Source organism: Peromyscus californicus, unplaced genomic scaffold, assembly GCF_007827085.1.
Source record: "Peromyscus californicus insignis strain IS unplaced genomic scaffold, ASM782708v3 Scaffold_6__1_contigs__length_162567912, whole genome shotgun sequence".
Taxonomy (NCBI): Eukaryota; Metazoa; Chordata; class Mammalia; order Rodentia; family Cricetidae; genus Peromyscus; species Peromyscus californicus.
Genome location: NW_026294584.1, coordinates 36,696,840 through 36,723,000, shown reverse-complemented (window position 1 = coordinate 36,723,000; position 26,161 = coordinate 36,696,840). Strand labels below are relative to the sequence as shown.

General features: G+C 39.5%; 1 protein-coding gene across 5 annotated transcripts in view; it reads left to right on the top strand.

Annotated features, from left to right (window-relative positions):
- Cadps2 (calcium dependent secretion activator 2) overlaps positions 1-26,161 on the top strand; it is a 542,094-nt gene that overhangs the window by 243,880 nt on the left and 272,053 nt on the right. For all 5 annotated transcript variants that reach the window (XM_052722147.1, XM_052722145.1, XM_052722146.1 and 2 more), the window contains exons 5-6: positions 4,593-4,829; positions 8,996-9,117. In XM_052722147.1, coding sequence (XP_052578107.1) covers positions 4,593-4,829; positions 8,996-9,117 — 359 coding nt within the window. The remainder of the gene's footprint in view (positions 1-4,592; positions 4,830-8,995; positions 9,118-26,161) is intronic.

Below are 26,161 nucleotides of genomic sequence, written 5' to 3'. Positions count from 1 at the left end.
TTCTATTTGGGGTCATGCATCACTGCTTTCCATCAGAGTAATTGTTCCATTGTTTTAGCTAGTCTACTTTCCTCCCCTAAGCAGCAACTCAACAGCCAGTGATGCTCTGCAAAAGCCTTGTGAAAGTGCCATGTCAATAAGTATCAACTGTTGTTAAAGGTCTGTATAGTGCCCTGTGATTGGTTTGTTGCCCCACTGACCTTAAATACCACTGAGTTCTGGCCCTGGATTGGTTCATTTCGTCTGTCATGACCCCTTGCCTTTCTTGCTCCCAGTCTTTGCCCAGACCCCCGTGTCCTTCTTACAGACATCTTCTATGGACACTCATGGCTCATTCCCTGTGTTAGGCAGGCTGTCCAGAGAGACAGAACCCACAGAAAGCCAGATAGATGGGGAGGAAGAAATGATGTTTTCTACATGTGTCTATCTAAATATCTATATAGCAGCTTGGAAACTCAGTTACAAGGCAGTGTAGTCTTAAGTCTGCAGCTGCAGAGCAGGCCTGTGGAAGGGAGATTCAGGCAGGGCTTATAGGTTTGTAATCTTGAGGCAGAATTGCTGATCTCCAGGACAAATTAGCCTCTCTTCTTAAGGTCTTTAAAAGCTTTCTGAATGAGGCCCACCCATATAGTCATTAGGGAGTTGTAAACAAACATTTGTCACCCCACATAGAGAGTTGGTGACACATTAAAGGAAATACTCCACTCAAGTCCAGCTTAGTGAACTAGTGAGTGTTTTTCCCCCTCATAGGAGCATGGATAAAAGGTTACTTACAGGAACATGATTGGATTGCCTACATGTATGTATGTATACTGTGTGCATGCCTAGATGCCCATAAAGGCCAGAAAAGGGCACTGGATCCCCTAGAACTGGAGTTCAATTGTAAGATGCCACATAGGTGTTGGCAATCAAACCTTTGTCCTCTCCAAGAGCAGAAAGTACTTGTTACTCTCTCAGCCATCTCTGCTGCCCCCATGGATGTCTTTTGAATAACTGAATCTTACCACTACATGTTATCATCAGAAAGCCATGGCAGGACTAAATTCCTGATGTAATTATAAGACTCTTGCCTTCTCCCATGCAGGAGCATATTTAAATAGAAAGGGGGAGCGACTATCAATATATGGTAGAGATAACTGAATTTGCTCAAACTTGCAAATACTTCCATTGCCTTTGGGACTAAGTCTACGTCCAGTAGTTCAAATGATACTATAATCCCAAAATTAATACAGATTGATTATCCCTTGTCCAAAGTGATTGGGACCAGAAGTATTCCAGATTTGGAATCCTTGAGGTTTTAGCGTATTTGTGTATGAATAAGTAGTCTCAGCAGCAGGACCTTTGTCTTAACATGAAGTCTATTACATTGATATTTCATACCTTAATTGAATAGACTGAAGGTGACTTTGTGTAGCCCTTTACATGGTACACCTAATTTTGTCTGTATTCATCACACGTTAGATGTGTGGCATCAGAGTGATCAAAAAGTTTTTGATTTTGGAGCATTCCATATTTTTGGATTAAAGGAACCCAACCTGAGAAGGCATGAAAGACAAAGCAGAGATTTATCAGCCTGGGGAGACTTACCAGTGATATGGGCCTGGCTAGAAAGGGAAGAGAAAGGTCAAGGACATGTGAAACAGTGAGTAACAATGATAGAGACCTTTGCAGGAGGCAAGCATTCATATATCATCATATTAGAGGCACTAGTGTGCCATGGTAGACATGGGCCAAATTAGAATTTCATTTATGGGAAAAACTCCCAGTTAAACAACTTGAAAGTAGCTCCTTGTCTAATCCCATTCACATAAATGATCAGATTTAACATGTGTGCTGATCTGAAAAGCAATGGACATTTTTTGTTTCCAAGAGTCAACAAAAGCATGTTGAATGAAGTTGGTGGAATATTACCCATAAATGCCAAATCTTTAACAGACGACTTATGAGCATTTTTTCAAAATTAAATAAAAATGTAATATGGTCAGTTTCCCACAAAACTGAAGTAATAAATCTATTTTCATGATGCCTATCAGTTTCCTCTTGGACAGATGATGATGAAATGTGTTTAGCAACACCTAAATACAAATAGGTTTTGTTTTATGTGCTAATGCTAGTTTTCATAAAGCAACACCTTGGAAATTTGAAAAAAAATTGATGCATCTGAGCTTTCAAATATGTCACAAGTTCTTTTTTTCTCCCCTCTGTGAAGATAGAATTTTAAAAGGAAAAATTATAAATTCCATACAAATAAAAATGAAAGTACAGTATTTTATTCAATGCATTATCAGTGGGTAAGCCAGTTGAATAATAAAAATATTCAAGAGAGACTCTGAGAAACAAGGTGTTTGGGCATTCTTTAACTTTCTTGGATTAGTTGCAAAGTGGTTAATTTAAAATACACACTTATATTGTAGCCATTAGGCTATTTTAAATAGGAGACAAACATTTGCATCTTTTCCAGACAGAATTGCAGAAGCTAACTTGTCACTTCTCTGTCTGGAATGTTTAATCCCTAGTAAACAGGAAGTGTAACTCGGTACCTGGTCTTAGGTGGTTAAAGATGAGCATTACCCCTCTATCTCTGAACAGATCTGTCCCCTCATCCTTCTGCTTCATCTCTGACCTTCACGTGATTCTTTTTTCCCAGAAAGCTTTTAAAGCTTGTCCAAACATACATAACTGGGACTGGAGAAATATCTTAGTGCTCAAGAGCTTTTGTTACTCTTAAGAGAGGACATGGGTTCAGTTTCTAGCAGATCCCCTTACAAAACCATCCCTAACTCCAGTTCTAGGGGAACCTAGTGCCCACTATTGGCATCATCAGGTATCAGACAGATTCATATACCTAAAATTAATTAAATCATTCAAAAATACATAGCTGTGGTTTAACGAATTTCTTTTTCCTTTTTGCCTTCGTTAAAAAAAAAATTGAGTCACCTTTATTATTTCTTTCTAAGGAAACATAAGAAATGGTCCTGCTGGATATGCAAAATTTTGATTTAGTAATGAGGCTTCCAACTTAAGGGTCTTGAGGAAAATTTATTAATAATGCAGAAATTTAATGTTTGTAAAAATATGTAATTGAACATTGATTATATGTAAATGATTTTAAGAGGAATATCTGAAGGTTAAATTGGAGGAGAGCAAACAGGCAGCCTGGGAGCCCTAGGCCGGTTCCTGATCTGACGCCAGATGTTCCAGTCTATGCAGTGAGTAACCTGGTACATGGGAGTCAGAGGCCAGCTGCATTTTTTAGGAGCATGCTGGATGCATTCCACTGCTGTTAGGGATGCTGTTATTAAAAGTGGCGTTTTCAATGGTACAAATGGAAACAACAGTGAAGGCCGAGATTTTCTGGAACATTCAAAAATCATTTGAAATATGTCCATAATATACCTTCCTCCTCAAGCCTTTAGTTTACACTAAGAGTGACGGAACTCTTGACCTCATGTAATAAACACATCCCCTCTGCATTGAAGGAAAGAGCCAAATGCCAAGTTAGCAAAGAATAAAGAGAGAAGAAAAAAAAAACTGTTCTCTTTTGCTGTTTTATGGAATATAAATTAGCATAATCTTCTTAGCAGGCAATTTAGCTCTAAATATTAATATTTTGGCAATTGTGTTTTACATTTTTCCATTTATTTATTTTATTTTATGAGTACGAGTGCTTTGCCTGCAAGCATGTCTGTGCACTGTGTGCATGCCTGTAGAGGTCAGTAGAGGGCAGTTGGATCCCTGCGACTGAAATCACAGGTGGTTACAAGGTACCATGTGGGAGCTGGGAACCAAACCCGGGTCCTCTGAAAGAGCAATTGCTCTCTACTGTGGAGCTGTCTCTTCAGCCCCCAGGATGTTGTTTTTAATTGAGTGTGAGAAATAAGAAGCTGATTGCAGAGATTAAAAAAAGAAAGCTGCCAATGGAATCCTGAAATAGAATAGAATCTTCCAGATTATACTGTTATTTCTTTTCTATCATAAATTGCCTTTTTGCTTTACATTGAGTTTTTTTCTAAACCTTTAGTGAAAGATTGAATTGTGGTCATAAGGGATCTTTGCGTGTTTGTGCAATGTGAAAATTATCCAATTCTAGAAATATATCCATATTATTTGCAGTAAAAGGGGTTTTACTCTTTATGCATAAGCACTCCCAATAATGTATATGTATGGTAAGAATGGTGCCAGGAAAATGATTTTCTTCTGGTTAGCAGAGCAGTGTATCCTAAATATTTCTCTGCAGATCACTTACTCCAAGTCCTTCAAAGATGGTGGCCAATTAAGATTTATTTACACACTAAGCCATCTCACCCTACCTGTTTTCACTTACACACATCTTATAAGAGTGATTAATATGAAAGAATATAGACAATGTTATTTATTCCATACCACAGTGGTTCTGCATAGAATATATAAGGTACCTTTAGATATAGTCAAGATTGACAAAACCTGGGGCTTTTAAACCCCCAGACTGAAGTTGGGTAGATGCATTATATGGAAACTGTCATAGAACCATGCAGGTGAACCATTGTGCTATGTAGCCTTTTCTGGTATAACTAATGGGACTGGCTTAATATTATTTTTTAATTATTTTTAAGGAAAGAAGATTCCCCAGATTTATCTCAAAAGAAATGGAGAGTATGTACATAGAGGAGTTGCGGGCTTCTGTGAATTTGCTGATGGCCAATTTAGAGAGTCTTCCCGTTTCTAAAGGTGGTCCAGAATTTAAATTACAGAAGTTGAAGCGTTCCCAGAATTCTGCGTTTTTGGACCTAGGAGATGAGAATGAGATCCAGCTGTCCAAGTCTGATGTGGTATTGTCATTCACCTTAGAGGTAAGTGGCTTTCCCTCCCCTCCTCTGCAGACATGAGGCTGTGCTGGAGTTGCCATTGACTTTTGTGAGAAGGTTTAGAATTTAAAGCAGGGCAGTGTGTTTAGAAAATGTTAAGTGGTCCTTGTTGTCTGTACAAATAGGTTCTATATACAAATGAATACAAGTTATTTTAAATGTGGCACCCATATTAGAATTAATGAAACAGCTGTGAGAAATGGTTATGTGCCCTCTAAACTAGTGTAAGTGCATTGACAAAATAAACATCAGGTATGAGAGGTACAAAGAGGATTTAAACATGTAAGTGGCGTCTGTCTAATCCGGCTTTTGATTAATTTAGGTTTTAGTTTACTTCACCTATGTGATTAGCATTCTAGAACTTAATCAAGCACAATGTTTAAAGCACAGTGTTAAGTGCTATAATGATGAAAAAAATCTTTTTCAGGAATTCTAACTTTCGTTATAGAGATAGGAAACATGGCCAGAACAGGAACAAATAAAACAAGTTTAGAAGTGTGTCTGCAAAGCCTCAGGGCTGTATCCATCTTATTTTAATCCAGAGGATGAGCCATGCTGAAGCTGCTCATTTCTGTCTCCCATGAGTGTGTGTTAATCTGTGTTAGTATCTAATCTAAACATGTGGACTATGTCTGTGAGTTTATATACCCATTCCCACAAAAGTCCTTGGGGAAAGACCTTATGTAAAGGGAATGATGATAAAAGACTGTGCTATTATAAAGAGTCAGGTCATCATTTAGCTGACGCTCCAGTATTTTCACCTCAAGCATAAATTTATAGTTTCCGCACCGTGTATGTGTGTGTGTGTGTGTGTGACACTTGTGGGCACATGTAAAAGCCAGAGGTTAACATCAGGGTGTCTTCCTCAATCATTTACCCTCTTACTTTTTGAGGTTGGGTCTCTCACTGGAAACCCAGAGGTTAACATCAGGGTGTCTTCCTCAATCATTTACCCTCTTACTTTTTGAGGTTGGGTCTCTCACTGGAAACCTAGAGTTCTCCATTTGGGCCAGGCTGGCTAGCCAATGAGCCCTCAGAATCTGCCTGTCTCCACCCGACCCCCATCCCAACACACAGTGCTAGGGTTACCGACATTGCTGCCACATGTGTGTGCTTGGGAATCTGAACTCAGGTCCTCACGATCGCAGAGCAAGCTCTTGACTCACTGAGCCTGCTTCCCAGCCCCTCTCCCAAGCTTCTGCAGAAGTGTTACTGCTTCTTCTTTAGACTGTGATTCTCACTTTGTTCCATTCCCAATGCCACTGTTTGTATTTGCTGACTGGCCTGGACAAGGACATCCGGTCCTGGGAGGTAGATTTTACATTCTTTGATGACGTTCAACTTGCTAAGTGGCAGCAGAAAAAGCAAGTGTCTGCTTTGGTTCTTTTGTCCTCCGTTTAATGAACTTGAGGATGTGACAACTGCCTCTCGTTCTTCACTCCCAGGATTGCTTTGTAGGTAAATGTATTAAACCTGGTGTCAGAGTAAAAATGTGTGGCTGTTCATCCTGGGTTTACCTAATGGCTGTGCCAAATTGCTTTGCCTCTGGGTTTTTTTTTTCAGTCTCTTCTGCTTCAGAACATGAGTGTTTAATTTGAAACTACATAGTGGATTATACTTTGAATTTTCTCATCTCCTCCACAGATACTTGGCTGACAGAAAAAAAAAAAAGATGTTAATGCCTTTAAAAAATTTATCTCCTAAATCATTTAATTGCAGTGTAACTTGTTCTCACAAGACCTTTGTATTTTAAATTTTTAGGAAGAAAATATAGGGAAAATAGATTTTTTACAAATTTTTTAAGATTTATTTATTTATTATGTCTACAGTGTTCCACCTGCATATATGCCTATAGGCCAGAAGAGGGCACCAGACCTCATTATAGGTAGTTGTGAGTCACCATGTGGTTGCTGGGAATTGAACTCATGACCACTAGAAGAGGAGCCCCGGCTCTTATCCTCTGAGCCATCTCTCCAGCCCAAGAAAATAGTTTTAATGTTATATAATTTTATATCTTAAATATTCTGAAGTGAAAATACAGTTCTGAACATTTCCCTTTTTATTGTTTGAAAATCTTCAAAATTTTTAAGTAATTTAGTTCTTTTTCCCTTTCAAAGTCAAAATTGGCCTTGTGTAGTGATATCAAGTGACTGAATTGTTATTCTGCGCTTTATTAACAATATGTTAGATTGAGCTTTTGAGTTAGCAATGTAACCTCTATAGAAGAGAATGCAAGCTGAAGCTTACTTTTGTGTGGTCTGAGAAGCTTGTATATTTATAAAATTGTTTTGACATCCTTTATTGCGGTATCTGTCTAAGGCAGATATTTTGTGCCCATAGATGGATACAAATCTGTTTTCTCTGCCCACAGTATTTCATGAATGAGTTATGTGCCCAGCGGCACAATGAAATCATGTTAAGCAAGGATGGTCCAGAACACCTGAGGGATGAGTGGCCAACCTTCCAACCACAGGCTGTCACGCCAGCCAGGCCCATTAAGCAGAGCTGGTTCCTTGGATCCTGACTTCAACAACGAAAACTCTTAAAAGTCAGCAGCAAATCCAATGTCTAGCTCTCACATTGCAGTTTTTAGACGTAGAGCTGGTCCAGTGTAGAATGTGTCTTAACCAAGAACTGAATCTAGGATTCAGGAAGTACAGATTTGAAAAGCTTTGCTCAAACCGCCCTCCTTTTCAGCGAGTGGCTCTTACTCCCTTTCCTGGCTGTTCCTGTTGCTTACCAAGCTCCCTCTCAGCACAGCCTCACCACCAGGCTGTGGCTCAGTGGCATATTATAGCCATTAGAACCTGATTTCTGCTGCCGACATGTTGGTTGCAGAAAATGCGCTCCCCTCCTAGTTTTCTGTTTCCTGGTGTGTGGAAAACACCTCACGAGTGCCTGCACTCAGTTCATGCAGTGTATATGGAACCCACTAAGGAAGTTTATGGTATCAGAAACAGTTAGACGTATGAGGTAACATTTGCATGATCTCCATCCACCAAGCCTTGAGCAGGAATGATGAAGCAGATCGTAAACTAGCACACAGAACATGCCACGTAAAGGGACATTTAAATCAAACAAAACAAGAGAAGCACGTGGTTGTCAGCCTAGGAATCACTTAACTGCATGGGGGAATCTGTGGCTTGAGTCTGGATTTCACAGTGAACTTTCACATTAACATTAGGCTAGCGGACCTTGTGCCTGCCTGTGGGTCTACTGATACATGGCTATGTCCCACCATATCGCTTAGCTGCGTGTTTAAGTGTCATGTAACCGTGTGGTTACATACTGCTCAGGCACATGCTGTGTAGTGCCTCCCTGCCTTTCATTTGTAGGACAGCCTTGTCTGTTTTCTTCTTGTTGCATTAGCCACCGAGAGACTGAGGGGAGATGATGCAGCATAGAGCACAGCAGAGTTTTATTTTCTGTAATATCACGATCAGGCTTTGTTGAGAATCAGCTGAACTAGCTACAGTTCAGTTAGCTGATGGTCTGTGACCTTTGGCTCTTTCTCACTAATGTTGGGGGCTGGTTTTGTCCCCCTCCTTGGAAATTAGACCTATAGGGCTGTATTGTTTTATTTATATGTACCAGACATATTAGTAGTGACACTAGATGAGTTCATCAATTGCTCTTCCTACTCCTGAATGTTCATGCTACTATTCCTTCAAATCTTATTATTTATTCTTTGGGGGTTTCATGCATGTGTATAAAAAATTTTGTTCATATCAGCACCCTAACTCCCCTCCTCTAATTCTTTCAAGACCCCCTTTCATTCCCCCTCCCAACTTCCTACTTCTTGTCCTCTCATATAGATATGAGTCTCGTGTGTGTGTGTGTGTGTGTGTGTGTGTGTGTGTGTGTGTGTGTGTGTGTGTATCTCATATACATTCCACTCAGTCCCAAATTATTGTGACCAAAATGGGCATGGTTGAAGCCATCCGCTGGAGCGTGGTCGACATGCCAGGAGTCACACCTCTGAAGATAACTGGCTTTCCCTTTCTCAGAAGCCATCACCTCCCAATAGATCCTCAGATAGGAGTGAAAATGGGGTCTCGTGAGATCCTTACCAAACTATTCATGCTGTTGCTTGTCTGTGTAATCGACCGATATCCACTTTACATATTCATTTCAAATTGTTTTATCTTTAGATCGTCATAATGGAAGTGCAAGGTTTGAAGTCAGTCGCTCCTAATCGGATTGTCTACTGTACAATGGAGGTGGAAGGCGGAGAAAAGCTCCAGACAGATCAGGCTGAAGCTTCAAGACCACAGTAAGCTCTATGAAAAAAAAAAAAGACATTTTATTTTATCCAAAGAAATGTGTCTTATTATGTGAATAATTATATGATATTATACCTAGGAACTGAAACCATTTGGCTACCTTTGTCTCAACTGTGTTGAGATCACTATGCACATTTCTCTTTTTATGTTACATACTTTTAATTGAAATATAATTACACCATTCTCCTTTCCCTTACCCCCCTCCAGCCCCTCCCATGTCTGCTCCCTTCCACTCCTTCCATGTTCCCACCACCACATCTCTCAAATTGATACAGATATGAAGCTAGTCACTATGCAGCAAAACATTTGTTTCTAAATCATTTATGAGGACTGCTGAGTTGGTACCAGGGTTATTTGGGAACCTGTGTAGGTTACTGAAATTGTCTTGCAATAGCTTCCACTTCCCTGAGGTTCTGTAGTATACACATGTGGAAGATGTTCTGCACTGAAGCTTGGAATGATCCAGTGAGCAAACAGTTAAAGAATAATACCACACAAAAATCAGAAATGATGACACTGTCATTTGCTGACTTGCCATGTTTCAAACTTTGAAAATGATTTTAATGAAGCTAAGAAGATAATTTTCTTTCCAGATTTAGCTCTGATAGAAATTGCCTCTCTGGGCTAGATAACAAGCAGGGGATGCATGGATCTCCCTGGGAAGGGGAAATAGAAGAGATCTCCTGAGTGGACTGGGGGCCGGTGGGGATGGGAACTTGTGGGATCGGATTGATGGTGCATGGAGAGGAAGAGTACTAAACTGGAAGGGGAAAGGCATTTTGGGCTCAGGTAGAAACCTGATGCAAGGGAAACTCCCACAAACCTACAAGGATGACCCCAGCTAAGAGTCCCAGCAATAGTAGATATGTAGCCTGAACTGGCCATCTCCTGTGATCAGATTGGTAGCTACCCTAAAATTGTTATCAGAGAGCCTACATCCAGTAACTGATGGAAACAGATGCAGAAACCCACACCCAAACATCTGGCCAAGCTCTGAGAATCGTGCTGAAAAAAGGGAAGAAAGATTGTAGGAGCCTGGGGGTAAAGGACATCACAAAAAAAAAACCCACAGAAACAACTAACCTGGCTCCTAAGAATTCAGAGTCTGAACCAACAACCAGGGAGCCTACATAGGACTGACCTAGGCCCTCTACATATATGTGACAGTTGCATAGCTTGGTCTATTTGTGGGATTCATAACAATGGGAGCAGGAGCTATCCCTAATGCTTTGGCTGGCTCTTGGGAACCTATTGCTCATGCTAGATTGCCTTGCCCAGCCTAAATACAAAGGGAAGAGCTTAGTCTTACAGCAACTTGATAAGCCATGCTTTGTTGATACTCATGGGAGGCCTGCCCCCTTCTGAACAGAAACAGAACAGTGGATTAGGCAGGGGGAGGAGGGGAGGATAGGAGGAGAGGAGGGAAGGGGAATTGTGGTCAGGATATAAAATAAATTAATTAATTTAAGAAAAGAAAGAGAGAACCATAAAAAAATGCTTCTCTGTCCTGAGGGCCTAAGGAAGTCAGATGTTCATTTGAACCCCGCTTTCAGAACATATCTTTTTTCTTTCTTGCATGGTGTCAATGTACACTTTGATCGTTCAGAAACCTTCTGTTGAGATCCTGGCCAGCACTGGTTAGACACTAAAGATGAAATGGGCAGGAATCACATTGCTTTGAAGCAGGCAGTTTGGCAAGATGCAGAGGATTAAATGTTATGATCAGAGATTTAAAACAGAGTAGTGTGACGTCCAGAAGCAGCCATTCAAACTCCTCACCCTCCTGACTCCTTGCCTACCACTGCCCAGCCATTCCCTCTGGGACCAAATCTACTCCTCCTCCATTTCATAAATGTATACAGTTAAATATGGTTCTAGGTCCTATCCATGTTCTCTTCCCAACTCATGTTCTTTTTTTTTTTTCTGACCAACTTATTCCTGCTTATTGAGTATGGAGCATCCACTACTGGAGTATAGGAAACCTACAAAGTGGTTGGTAAAATTTATGCCACTGTTATACTGATGAGTTTACGTTGCCAGTGTGGTCGTTATTGTAGCACTCAGAATTCACAACTAGGTGATGACTCTTCTACCCCAACCTACATAGCCCCTCCTGACACAGTGAAGCTGAGCAGTAGGAAGGAAGTGCCCATGTTATCAACCTCAAAGCTCTATGCCAGTGGTTCTCAACCTTCCTAATGCTGCAACCCTTTAATACAGTTCCTCATGTTGTGGTGACCCCAACCCTGAAATTATTTTTGTTCCTACTTCATAACTAATTTTGTTACTGTTATGAGTTGTAATGTAAATATCTGATATGTAGGATCTCTGTCTGGTATTGGACCCCCATAGGGATTGTGACCTACAGGTGAAGAACTGCTGTTCTATGCCCTGTGGCCAAAGTATGTGGTATCTTCAGCAATAGGATCTTATCATAATGTTCTAGAGGGAAATCAAGAGAAATGACACTTGCCTGTATTGTTTTGGAAGTCTCTGGGACCCCTTTGACTAACAACTGTAAGGATGGTATCCTAAGCCTGTCAGTAGGCTTTATGTCTAGGGAAATCATTATCCCTGCTACCCTCTTCCACCTCCCATGTAGGATAACTCCAATTAAACATTTTAATACATAATTTTAGAAATCTTATAAATTAACTTTTATACGATTTTCTTTTTTAAGTTTAGTTTGCTTTATTGTTTATTTTCACAGTATCTTCATATAGAAAGTTTGGCTTTGCTTTACAATCTTATCAATTTATGCAGTTAAGACTGTAAATTAATCATTATGCATGATTTCAGCACTGTGTTTATCGCCATAGTGTGCCTTCATTTTCCCTCATTATGGTGCTTTGGGGCAGTATAAAAGGTTCTTTGTATAGTAAATAAAGTCAATGGCAGAAGCTTCTTAGGAACAGGAAATGAAAGCCCCAAGTTGCACCTAGTCACCCCAATGGCTGATATAACTGAAGTCTAGTCAACAGAAGAATTGAAAACCCACTAGTGCACTTGAATTCTTGAGTTCTTTCTTGGTACTTACGTTTGTTTATTTTTTATTTACTTACTAGTCTGTGAGGCTTTAAGAGGGTCAGCTGTCCTAAGAGTTCTCATTGCCATGCCTTTTTTGTATAAACTTCTTAAACAGTTTTATTTAGTTATAACATGTGTAAGTTTATTGTTTCACAAGTTAACTGACAGGTACCAAATTTTTCAATTATATTATTACTGTGTCTTAAAAGATAGTTTGAAAAGATTTACCATACCCACCTGTAATCTGTTCTTGCTTCTACTCACAGTTCCAGGAAAGAACACATCAGTGTGGAGGATAAAAGAATGGAATCATAAAACATTTGTTCTCTATAGTTGGCTTTTATTTGGTTAGCCTAGCTTCTACAAAATCTTATATTCAATTTATATTGACATATTTCTTTAACACTAATATTTTCACAAAAATAAAAGGTTTTATGAATTGTTGCTCATTAAATCTCTAAAATATTCATAATATAGGTATAAAAATATTGTGATAGGGAACTTTTTAATGAATATTTTAGTCAATTAAAATTCTTCACTCTCAGAGAGAAATTATTACAGTAAGGACTTAGAACTCTTTTAGACTACTCTTCACAAAGAAATTTGACCAAAATGGCTTTTGTGGTTTGCTTTTTAAAATGAATTAAAAGCTCTGAATATACAGTGGTTTTCCGGGGGCAGACAACCTTAAACACACACTGCCTGAGTGCTAACAAACTGCAGCTTTCAAGTGCAGTTACTTTAATCCCAAACTCATCTTGCACAACAGGAAAGAGATTCATCTCTTCCATCATCATCCTAAATTATGCCTCAGACACGTTTTCTAAATTTTTATTGCTTCAACAGTTTGTGCTTTGTTGGAGATCAATTCATCCTTCTGTCTGATACTAATTAAAGTGCCTTATTTAGTCCGTATTTCCAATAAACATAATCAAGAGTTCTAGCCATTGCCTATTTCATTCCTGTAGTTCAGAATTCTTGCTGGTAATTAGGCAGAAATAGCAAGGAAGTTTGGTGTATTACTCAGAATATAGAACTTGAGGTCCAATGAAAATAATATTGACAGATAAGTTTAAAGGATTGGTGAAGATAAAATCTAATTTGGTAAAATGTTGCCTTTATGTTAATGTTTTCATATACAGAAAAGAAGAAGAGAATGGGGAGAAACTATTTTTGCCAAGGAACATTTTACTCCCTAGGGATGAGATATAAGAATGTTTTTGATATAGCTTTATAGCATTTTACCATTTCCCCTTATCTTCTTCATGTGAGGTTTAGCCCATACTATGAAAGTACCCGAAGGAAATGGAGGGATAGTAAGTAATGATGAGTGGGGACAGGAGATTTGTTATGCTCATGTAATGGACACAGATTTCCTGATGTGTCTGTACCTTTTAAGACCCAATCCTTCCAGTGGTGATTCTTCCTTGAGTGCCTGCATACCCTCGGGAGCTTATGATCTCATAGGCAGGGTCTAGATAGGTCTTGATACTTTGGAAATAAAGGCAATGAAATTATTTGAACTGAACAGGGAAGATCTAACCTCATAAGTTTTAAATGTATAATTTGGTGTGATAATAATGAAGCAGTATACTATTAATCAGAACAATGAATTAAATATTGGTTACATTCATTTGTTAAGACAAAGCAACCAGATAGAGGTAGTTGTTACACACCTGAAATTTCAGTATTAGGAAAGCTGAGGCAGATGCTTGAAAGATTAGATATACAGATTACATACAAATTAAAATAGAATATTGCTTAAAGTTATATTCATTTCCAATTTAATTTATTAATATCAGAATTCAGAGGTATAATTTATTAGACAATCTTTATAGATTAGAAATAGAATATGCTACATTTTATATAATCTGTCAAAAATTTACTGTTTTTTGACAAATCAAAAGGAAAACATTTGAACTACCTGCAGGTCCTTTTATTTTCTCATTTCAATCATTAAAATCATAACAGATTGTTTCCTCTTATTAAAATCTCTGAAAGTGACATTTTTGCTAAGGGTGATACTGATGACACAGAGCAAAAGGGAGCCTAAAGAAACAAACATTGGCCCAAAGCAGGCATTAATGCATTGAGAATGTATTTGTATGTTCTCAGTAAATATACCAGTAAAGAAAGTTAATCTGTGGTCTTCATAATTGAAGATACGATCAAATGTGAATTTAGACTAGTTAATGTTCTAGACTGTAGCAGGAGAGTATACCCAAGCTCCAGTGGAAACCAGCAGTAACATTTGGAGACAGAAGTCTCCTTAGGGTTACTTACACTTCTGCATTAGGCTTATAGCCTGTAGGTAACTTAGCTCTTTGACAGCAATCGCTTGTTCATTGCAGTGAGTCATTGGTCTGGTTTAAGGCCTCTGGTACACCATCATCACTGGATCCTCACTGAAACTCCTTTTGGATATCCTGCTGTTGCCCTAAGTCATAGAGATCACCCAACTATGGCTCTGCAGGACAAGTCCCTTCACATACTCCAGCAGACCATAGATGGAGTAGATGCTAGGGTAGGCCAACCCAAGGCCCAGGATGTAGGCCTGGATGGTAGCTGAGCTGATCACTCTGGGCCACTGGGACTGCTCCCCTCAGACAAGGGGCAGAGCCAGCTTTCCTATGCCCATAACATCAGGGCCAGTTCTCCCACATCATGGTGAGGGGTGGGGCCATCTCTCCCAAGTGTGGGGGGCAGGCCAGCTCTCCTGCAGCAGTGTCCAGCAAGGGACAGGACCAGCTATTTCAGAACCAGTAAGGGGTGGGCTGGCTCAGCATGGCCTTTTAATTTCAACATGCATGGTTCCTATGACCCCTGTGGTAACACAGGTCATGGACATCATCACAGACCCTAGCTATAGCAGGAACACAGTCCCAGACATGACCTTTGGCAACAGCTTGGGTCCCATTGTCAAGATGTCACCCTGGCCCTGGTGGCAACACAGGCCACCCAGATCAGTATGGCCCCAGTGGCAGCAAGGCCCTTGGACACCAACATGGTCTCAGGAGGCTGACCAGACCCTGGGCATCCACACAGCCCTTGGTAATAACAAGAATCATAGACATGGCAGCTACAGGGTGGTACAGGTCTTTGATGATGCTCTTCTCACCCATCACCAGTTCCCAGGTCCTCTGCCGTTGTCACATCCCAGGGCTGCCTTCATTGTTTTCCCACAGGGCTGCTGGGATAATTATGTAACCCATGTATTCTCTTTATGTTTGAACTTCCTTTACTTAGCAGAGGGATAAAAAATGGGAAGCTCCTTGAAGACAAGCTCTGTACACTATACCCGCTGATTCTGCACTGGCATAGTAAGAGATCTCAGCAGGTGCTCCAGTAAGCTACATAAAAGCACTTCTAGAGAGCCAGAGGAACAGGGAGTTTCCTGTGAGACTGTGCCTCCTAGGAATGACAGAAGCTATACCCATAAAGTGTCACCACTGTGACTGCCTAAATATGAACTGAATAAGTACAACACCAATAGATGGGATAAAGTGGACAGGAGAATGCACAGCTCCTAAACCCTGCATAGTCTACACAAAGAACTACAACAAACTAAGGAATACTGAGAGTGAGAGACATAGTCTTCCCCAGGGAAGAGCACACTAAGTGGTTGTCCAATAACAAATGGTCAGCCACGAAATCAGACATACAAGTCTCTGTCTTCTTTCCTACCCCAAATTCCTATATTTCTAGACATTCCATGGAAGACATTCTCTTCAAGAGATCAGTTCTTTTCTTGTGTGTGTGTTCAATTAGGCTGGAGTTACACAATCACTTTTGGACATTTGCCACTCTGGCTGAGACAGTATTTTCTAAACTGAGATATGAGGCCTCCTAGGTAAATAAACCGACAGTTTGTCTCACAGGAATAATTCAGCCCAAGGCTGGTGTTAGCAGAATTGACATATGACTCCTCTGGCTCTGTGAGTACTCCCTCTTGCTCCATGAGTGCTCCCTTCTGACCCTCTTCTGTCTAGTAAAGGGCCTGTTACCTGCAACCCTTGTTCTCAGCCTCCTTTCACAATTATTCTTTTCCTGCTCTCCAAATGAAAGCTATCCCTCTCCACCAACTTCTTCCTTCTGTGTTGGTTCTTCCCAGAGTGGAAAACACTCCAGGGCAACACTCAAAAGGAAAATATTACTGTTGATTTTGAGAAAGCGATTGGCTTATGATTCAATCAATCCTTTTGCAAATTAGATGTCTTCCACTACTTTGTTTTCAAGGAGGCTGATGGATTTATTCAAGCCTTTACCTGCTAAATAATTGAAAGCTAGATTTTGTCTGTTAATCATTATATGCCTTGGAGACATTTAAATAGAAAGTAAACAAATTGATGGGCATTATTATCATAATACTCCCATACATTCATTTTCTTAGCTCTTCAGAAAAATGAAAACCTGGATTAAAATCCAGGCTAGACTCTGACTCACTCTAGCTTAAACACTGGGAACCTATGGGCACAGCTGTCCAAGAAACAAAGCAAAGGCCGTTTCTTTGAGATGCATGTTTAAAAAATGAATTTACACTTTATCATTTACACTGAATGCTGGAGTACTAGTAATCCTAGGAATAATTAAATTCAGGCATTTTATTATAGGGACATTCTGGTTAGAGCAAACAGTCATTTTCTTATACATAAATTTGACATAGATAAATAGGATCCCCATCAAAGCATGCTCACTCAGTAATATACTTTATGATCAAATTCTAAGTCTCTTGAGAAATAAAATCAAAGTAGTAGTTCCAGGAAAAAAGGAATACTATGTGTTTGTATTAATCGTTGTACTGGTCCACTTTAAGTGGAAGGTGCTGCAGTCATGATTCTGTAAGAAGTAGATAACATGGATTCTACTTAAGAGGAACATCATGGTTTTTATGTTAAATGCCAGTGTTTAAAATACACCAGAAATCCTACCCCTTTGCAACTTTTTAGATTAACCACAAAATTTCTAAATGTCTACCTACAAATGTGTGAAGAGGTTATGTCACTTTGCAGAAGGTTTGAAGGCGGCTTTTCTAAGAGCTGCTGTAGCCTAGAGTTAGAACTAAGCCTTGAGGTCAGGAGACTTTTAACTGCGATTCCCATGAAAATCACATACTCTCAGCACAGTCCAGCAACCCTAGGGAGCTGCCTGCCCCCTCCAGTGCTGTGGTACAGATCAGAGCAATCTGTGGGGCAGTAGAAAACATACCGAGTGAGCCCCACAAAGTAATGCTTAGTGCACCCCAGGCAGAGAAGTAGCAGTTCGTATACTTTTGCCAGCATCCTCTGAAGAATCCAGGAACGAAGAAAATGATGAGGAACCAGAAAGCCATTTGAAGAAATCTCACTGAATACCATTTTGTGGTTTGTTAAATAAGGTTATGATTTGAAGAAATGCCAAGGGCTATAATTATTTAATTATAAATACATGGGCTAACAGTTAAGGAAGTAAATAATCTTTAAAGGAATTCAGTTGTCAATGGTGGTAAATACTTGCGGTGTGTGACTCCACTGTGTCCTTGGTGGTATACACATGTTTATGTAATGATTCTCATAGTTGGTTTAGTTTTGTCTCTTGTCACCAACACCACTGCACATTAGATCTCCAGAACTTGACCATCTTATATCTGAGGATTTTGCATCTTTTAAGGTTCCTCAATCAACCCTGCCCTCTGTCCTCCATGCTCCACCCCTCATCCTGCTCTTAGAAACCCGTGTTGACACTTGATTGCTTTCACTCTTATTTTTCACATATAGGGGACCATACAGCAAGAAACTTGTCTCGTGATCTTGAGACATTGATTTCAGGGTTATTGTGGTGGGCATTTATCAGGATAACATGGGCTTCAGGTGAATCATGCAGTATCACAGAGTAGAAATCCTAACATTGACTCTGATTAGCTATTGTATCATGGATAATTCTTTAAGGCTCTTTGAGCCTGTTTTCTCACAGGTAAAACGGAGACAGTGGTTCCTGTTGGAAGGAATGATTTGTGGATCAAAGTGTATATGTAGGAATCCTCAGCTCCACCTATGTTCTTGTTCTTTTTTCTGTGTTTGATCTGCTTCCTTGTGTTTTCCTCTGTTCTAGTGTGCATGTTTCTCCCATCTTTAAACTTTTCCTCCTGGCATTCTGCTTTTCAGTCCAGGAATTTGTCGGTGCTGGGGGAGCGGAGTATGCTAACCTTAATGAAATACTGAGTGCTCTTGAAAGCATCAAACATTATTTTATGACATGAAATGCACTTTTGTCTTCTGAGTCCTGTCTGGGATTTTTTGGCTTGGATATTTGTATTGTCTGATATTTATTCAGTAAGCACCATTTTTTTTTAAGATTTGAGAGTTAATTTCCATCAAATGGATGTGGTTTTCAGCATGAATAATGTCCCTATGTCAGTTATGATGGGAGAACATCCTTTGGTTGTCATGTATTCAATATCAACACTGGTTTTGTTTCTCAGTTGATGTCATAGAAGATTTATATCTGTTCTGGTAAAAACTCAGCTGTCAAAAGATCTCAAGTGCTCTGTTGTAAATTTTGGCAGAAACCTTGCAACCGTATCTCCCATATTGGCATTGTGTTAATATATTATGTCCAGGGCACTCAACTGGTACACATTTTGGAGCTGTGGACTTGAAGTGCAGCTGGGGACTCCCACTGGGAATGTGGATCAGCAGAAGAAAGACTGATCTGATAACAAAATGCAACGTTGTATTATCGGGACCCTTTGGGATTCAAGAAAATCTGAATGAGTTTGTAAAAACACCCTGGAATCTTATCATTCCTTTTCCTATTGTAATGATGCACCTGAAATGCAGCAATTGATATTTAAAGAAAAGAGATTTTTTTTAGCTCAATTTTTGGAGGCTCAACATTCGAACAACATGATTCTAATTCTAGTGAGTACCCTTTTCCATCACTGCATCATATGGTAGGGGATACCATCATGGCAGGATCATCTGTGAGATGGAGAGGTCACATGGTGAAGCAGGAAGCCAGAGGGCTGGGGAAGGACCAAGCTTGCTTCTTTATAACAAGCCACTGGTGCAGTTTAACTGGGATGTCTTGAGTGTAAATGAAAATTTCTGTCCCACCAGCAACTCCCAAATACCCAGCAGCTGCTTCCTAAAAAATTGACTCAGAGGCTTAATATTTCTTACAAATGCTCAGCCAGTAGCTCAGGCTTATTACTAACTATCTCTTAACTTAAATTAACCCATAATTCTTATCTATGTTTAGCCACTTGACTTGGTACCTTTTATCAGTATGACATTCTCATCTTGCTTCCTCTGCATCTGGCTGGTGACTCTTGACTCTGCCCTTCTCCTTCCCAGCATTCTCAGTTTGGCTTTCCTGCCTAACTTCCTGCCCAGCTACCAGCCTGTCAGCTTTTTATTAACCAATAAGCGTAATACATATTCATAGTGTAGAAAAGAATTGTTCCACAGCACTTGTGAGCTGCACCATTGTCTTACTCTCAATGGCTTCACCTCCCCACGGCTGCCACATAGAGGACCACACTCTTAACACACTAACTCGGGAAGCAGCTAAAGCCCATAGCGTTGCTTAAATAAATCATTGAATTCAAATAGCACTGGTGATCAGGAGAGCCAAAAGAGACAGAAGCCTAAAATACCATGCTTCCTCATTCCTCTGTACTTGTACTTGTGTGCACAGCCTTTCCCTGGTCCTTCTCCAGCTCCAAACTCTGATCAATGCTTTAAGACCAGTTTTACTTCAAAGAGGTTGCTCTAAGAACTCACTCTCATGTTTTGAATTTTTTACTTTGCATATGTTTTTGCATGTGTATGTGCATTCATGTATATGTATATAGGAGTAAACATGTAGACATACATATTGTGTGTATGTGGAAGTCAGATGTAATTCCCCAGGAACCATCCACATTGGCTTTTTTTTTTTTTTTTCTTGAGATAGAATCTCTCACTGGGCTGGAGCTCACCAAGTAGGTTAAGTTGTTTGGCCAGTAAGTTCTGGGGTTCAACCAGTCTCTGCCTCCTCAGAGTTGAGATTCTCACTGTGTGCCACCGTGCCCAGCTTTTTCTGGATTTTCATGCTTACAAAGCAAGTACTTTGCCAACTAAGATCTTTCCCCATTCCCAGGACACTCTTTTTTATGAAGATTTTTCTTTAATATTTAAAATTAATATACCATTTTATATTTTAGTTTTTATACTTAGTCTAGAGATGTGGGGCTTTATAGATAGAAAATTTATCTTTTAATGCCCACATGTGTATACATACACACATTATATAGTGTTTTTCAGTTAGGTGATCGTATGGCATATAATTATAGTGCTTGTAATAAGATTGAAGGGCTTGAAGAAATGCCTCGGCAGTTAAGAGAGCATAAAGTTCCTGCAGAAGACCCTGGCTTGTTTCCTAGCTCTCATCAGTCAGCTCATAGCCTTATAACTCCATCTCCAGGCCTCTGCAGGCACCTGCACTCACATGTGCATACCCACACACAGCACACACATCCATGTAATTTAAAACAAAAACCAATCTTTGCAAATGAAGTTGATTTTTATATGCTTACTCTATACCGTTTATCTCATACATCCAAATGGGTAATTCACATTTGGAAAAAAATGGACTTTATTTTCTTCTCCTCACTTTTATCATGATTCTGATCTGTGCATTATCTAATTATATGCAGAAACATTCATCTCAAACCACCTTAATGACACCTTTGCCTTGCTGAAGCGTTTTTGTGAATGTATCTGTTACATTAATTTTCCTTGTATTTTCAATATTATTTTTGACATCCGGTCACTTAGTAAGGTTAATGGGAAGTTGATTATTTTTAAAAACAATGTTTTAAAACAACCATAACTTATAAGCATTCCTGTCTGGGAGTTTTCAGAGGCATCATCTGCCACAGGCCACTTTATCAGGTAGGGTAAGGTGCATATAGCTTTTTCTTTTCAGTGAAATTTGACAAAAAAAATATTAAATATAAGAACCTCATTGCCTAGACTATGTAATTTTTCATTGGTTTAAGGAAAAACTGTGTTTATGTAGGCTCTAAGGGATTGTTTTTGCACTAACACATCCTCTTCTCTCCTATATGTGTGTTCTGGAGAATGTACACTCTAGAGACACACTGCAAAGCTCTGGGCATAACATGATTGAACAGTTTGGGAAGATATACTTTTTCATTTATTTTGATTTCTGAAAGAATTTCATTGGCTGAAAACCACCAAAGAAACTGCACTGATATTAAGTGTGGCAGTGTGGCAAAAAAAAAAAAAAAAAAAAAAAAATAGAAAGGAAGAGTTAGTCGATACTTCCACGAGTATCAGTTTCACATTCCTGGCTCAGACTTTCTTGTTACATAAAGTGCAAGATGGCTTTGGTTGGCAACAACTTGAAATCTTTTGGCTTATAAAATAGCACAATTTTACCTGGAGCAAGTCTGTGAGATTCTCACTGTGTTCTGATGTTTAATTTTCCTCTTTTGCCATAATAGAGCTTTGTTGGCAGATGGCAACATTTGGATTTTATTAAATTTGGCAAATTCTCATAAGAATCTTCAAAAATTTTAATATTTGCATGTGAAAATATTACAAATTTTTTATCAGTCTGCCAAAGTGGCAGAGATGAAGTCTTCTACATTTTTCTAATCTCATTCCCCTTATTACTTTGGTTTCAAATGGGGTGTCTAGGAAAAAAAAAAAAGATTAAACACAATTTACAAACCGTAAGTGCAATTTTAAGGTCGTAAAAGCTTAGCCTATCATTTAACATTCAAGAAGTCCATTCCAAAAGGGAGCAACCAGTGTTTTCGTGCTCAGTAGCCAAGGATCAACCTCACCGTCAACAAGAAACAGCTGTACCCAAAGTTCCTCCTGAGAACTCAAAATCAAGTATTTATTTGGGCAGTGTTTTGAGTCATGTGAATCTCTAGTTCTTTCTGTGCAAATACTGGTTCTAAGAAAGCTCAGTAAAGCAATCCTGACAGACCAAAACAGGCAGACCAGACATTTTTTTCCAAATTCAACTTTCAACAACTTGATATCATGTGGTTATATTGCATTCTACTGTTAATGTGTACTGTGCTAAGCACCTACACTACTAACTATGAGAATGGAATTAATTCATAATTAGGTTTAGAGTAGGGGGCCCTGATTTCTGCTGCTGCAAACTCATTAAAATTGCAGAAGCAACATTATTTTTGGAAAGCCTAGAGCAAGTTTGTGGACCTTGTGTGATTAGTCACTTTTGTGATGAGACTAACAGATGGACTTGTTCCCCCATCATCAGACAGATTGGTGATTACATTAAAATTTCATCATTAGTGTTTTCTTGGGCATATCTGTGAATGTTTCATGGCTCCCTTTTTCAGAGAAGGTCCCCAACCTAGCTAGTGACCTTTGCTGTGTTCCTGCGGGTGGTGAGATCTTTAGAAAGAAAAAGCTTGTTTATAGCTGGCTGAGCTTGGCTCTGCTGCATTGGCGACATGGGGCTGCTCTTTCTGTTCACAAAGAGGCTAGTTCCTTTACTTAGCTACTGCATGTGTTGCTGTGGTTTGGTGCTCCCCTCCTCCCTGCTCTATCATGTAGCTTTCTAGTAGTCTGAACAAAAAGTATTTATGATTTTTAGTGATCATTTTCTTAAAATTGGTCAACATAATAAACATCTTTAAATAACATATTCTTTTACCCTGATCAAATAGCCTATAGTCTTATAAAATCACTTATGTAAATTAAGATGTATTACAAGGAAGATAATTAATATCGTCTAGGAATACATATCCATATGGCATAGATGAGCAATAATTTCATAGTAAAATGTAATTATTCTCTTCTATATAACAAGAAACAGATATAGCTTGTTCTGTATTACTTTAACATATGTTTTGTATTATATGCAGCATGTCTATTTTGAAAGAAATTTTTATGAAAAACCAATACCCATGAAAGAATACAAAGAAATAGCTTTCAGGTGTAGAAGAAAACTCTGATCAACAAAATCTAGTTTTTGGATATCTAAACTAGCAATAGAGAACATGCCTTCTTCTCTCTTGATACCTTCAAACCCTTTAAATTCATCACATTCAAAGTAGTTACATTTTAAAAAAGACTCTAAAGACAATCTTCCTTTTTTTCTCTACCATATGAATATGTGGTATTTCTACCTGTACAAGTGTCCTAGCAAGAAACTTGAGTGATTCTAATTTCTTCTTCCTGATCCCTATGTCTGAAGCCTGCGGATTCCAGCATGTTACTATCAAGCAAATCTGTCTCTTGCTGTTTATTGTTTTGGGCACCTTGCACCTCGATTTGAGCCTTGCTGGGTTTAGTCTATGAAGCCGTGTTTGACACCAGCCTCCATTCTTGTTTGCATTTCAGTCCCGTTTCTGAAACATACGCCTGCTTGTGTTACACACTTCCCTCCTCAACAATGACTTTGCTTTGTCTCCTGAGTGGAGTCTCCCTGAAAGGCTCACCCCAACCTGATTACTGCTTCCCTCCAACCCACTTGTTCTTTTCCAACTTAGATTCTTACCCAGTGACTTGGCAGCAGGAGTATAGTTTCCTTTTGATGGGAATAATTCTTGCCAGTCACAGTGGCCCCCTGCATGGCGTCTTGTTTAGCTTTCCTGGCCTTTGGTCCACCCACACTTTTAAATGCCCACAGTGGGGGACTGGAAAGAAGACTCCTTGTCCTCACACAGGGCTGTCTGCCTGTCATTTTGTATCTACCCACAAAGGCTCAGCATAGGGTGTTCTTCCTGTGAAGTTTTTCTGAAGCCCCTTGATCCTGTAACACTGCATCCTCTCAGTCCCTGGACTTCTGTCTCTGATTTTTGTCTCCTTTCACTTTTCCTCAAAGCCTGTGAGCTGTTTGAAGACCAAGTCCAGCTCTTGTCTAGAGTTACACCCCATATCCGGGTCACTGAGTAGTCTCCTTTTGATGCATCACTTAACTCCTCCCATGGCAGACAATAGTACTGTCTTGAGTATACTAATGAAATATCCATTATAGTATTCAGCTATAAGGAGCATATTGATAAATAAAAAAAATAGATGCACACATAAAACCACTGTTCTACACTTGCTACGTTCCGTCATTTGTGCATGAGAAAGGTAAGCAGGAGTATTCTAAATATGCTTGATAGCAGCCAGTAGTTCTTACCATCTCAACCCACTACCTAGCTAAACGTAGCCTGCTAAGTTACATCATGCAATCCATTTCCATGGAACAGATTTTCTTCCACAAATCCTAATTAATACAACATTATATCCTATCTTACCCACGTGGAACATTATTACAGCCGCAAAAGCAGTGTAGGTTATAAAAATGCAGTTCACATGGAGAGTCTTGGTGTGTGGGAGGAAACACTTCCTAAACATAAGATGGAATCTTAACATTGCTAAAGCTATTATAATGTCAATTTTAATAGGGTACATTGTCCAAAACAGACATCTTTGAAACATACGTAGAATTTTTTATTTAACCAAAAATACAACTGCGTGTGTCTGCACTTAAAATTTGTCTACCTATATGGCTTGCTTTTCAGTGTAGTTTATGTAAATAAGTACTAATAAGGCAATGTAGGCCTGTAGGCAAGCTTGTGGGGCATTTTCCTAATTAATGATAGGGCTTGCCCACGTGAATGGTTGCCACTCTTGAATGGCGGTCCTGGGTGATATAAGAAAACAGGCTGAGCAAGCCATAGGGTAAGAGAGTAAGCTGTGTTCCTCTATGAAGTCTATACCATTTCCTCCAGGTTCCTGCCTTGAGGTTCTGCCCTGAGTTCTCTGGATGATGGACTACAAACTGTAATATTAAATCAACCCGTTCTTCACCAGGTTGCTTTTAGTCATGGTGTTTATCACAATAGTAGAAACCCTAAATAAAACTTTGCCTTTTTTTTCTCCCTTTCTCGTCCTACCCCTCTCCCCCAGATGACCTTCTCCTTGGTTCCCCTTCAGGAAAAAAAAAAAGGAGGCCTCCCACGCATATCCACAGAACATGGCCTAACAAGATACAATAAGACTGAGCACAAACGGTCATATCGCGGTTGTACATGGCAACCCAGTAAGAGGAAAAGGATCCCAAGGGCAGGCAAAGGGTCAGAGGTGCCTCCCACTCCCATTGTCAGGAGTCCCACAGGAGTACCCAGCTATACAACCACAACGTATATGCAGAGGACCTAGCTCAAATCCATGCAGGGTCTGTGTTTGTAACTTCAGTTTCTGTGAGCCCCTATGAGCCCTGCTTAGTTGATTCAGTGGTCCATGTTCTTGTGATGTCCTCAGCCCCTCTGGCTCCTACAATCCTTCCTCATCCTCTTCTGTGGGGTTCTCCTGGCTCTCCCTAGTATTTGGTATGGGTCTCGGAAACTGCCTTCATTGGTTGCTGGATGGCACCTCTCCAATGACAGTTGGTCTAGACACCAATCTGTAAGTATAGCAGAATATCGTTGAAGACATTTTCAAAGTGACGTTAAAAGATGCTGAGTCTGCCTTTGCCACAAGTTCAGTAAGCTTTCCTGGAAAAATACATCAATATATTTAGACTAACTAAATTAGATCAAGCAAGTTACAGTTTTTGACTCATCCAAAGTTACAAACATGTGAGACACATTTGATTGATTAAAGTTTGTGCAGTTAATTCACAAGATTAAAAAGGAAATTGAGGGCACACTGTGTTTTCATCTCCTAAGTAGCATTTCAACAGGAAGTGATAGCTTACACCTCTACTCCCAGCATGTGGGAGGTAGAAACAAGAGGGCCCAGAGAGTTTACACCATACATCTCAACTTCATAGTGAGGTGGAGGCCAGTGTGGGTTTCTAACCTGTCTCATAAGCCAAACAAAGGTATTATCTGGTTTTGCAAGTTTGCCTCAAGTTGTGTATTCTTATTTGTTTGCTTTTAACTTTGAGTAAGACTTCTTAGTGAATAGAAAAGTAAACTAGAAGAGATTCATCTCTAGAGAAAACCATGGCTGCCACTTAAGCTGACAGACCATTGAATTCATG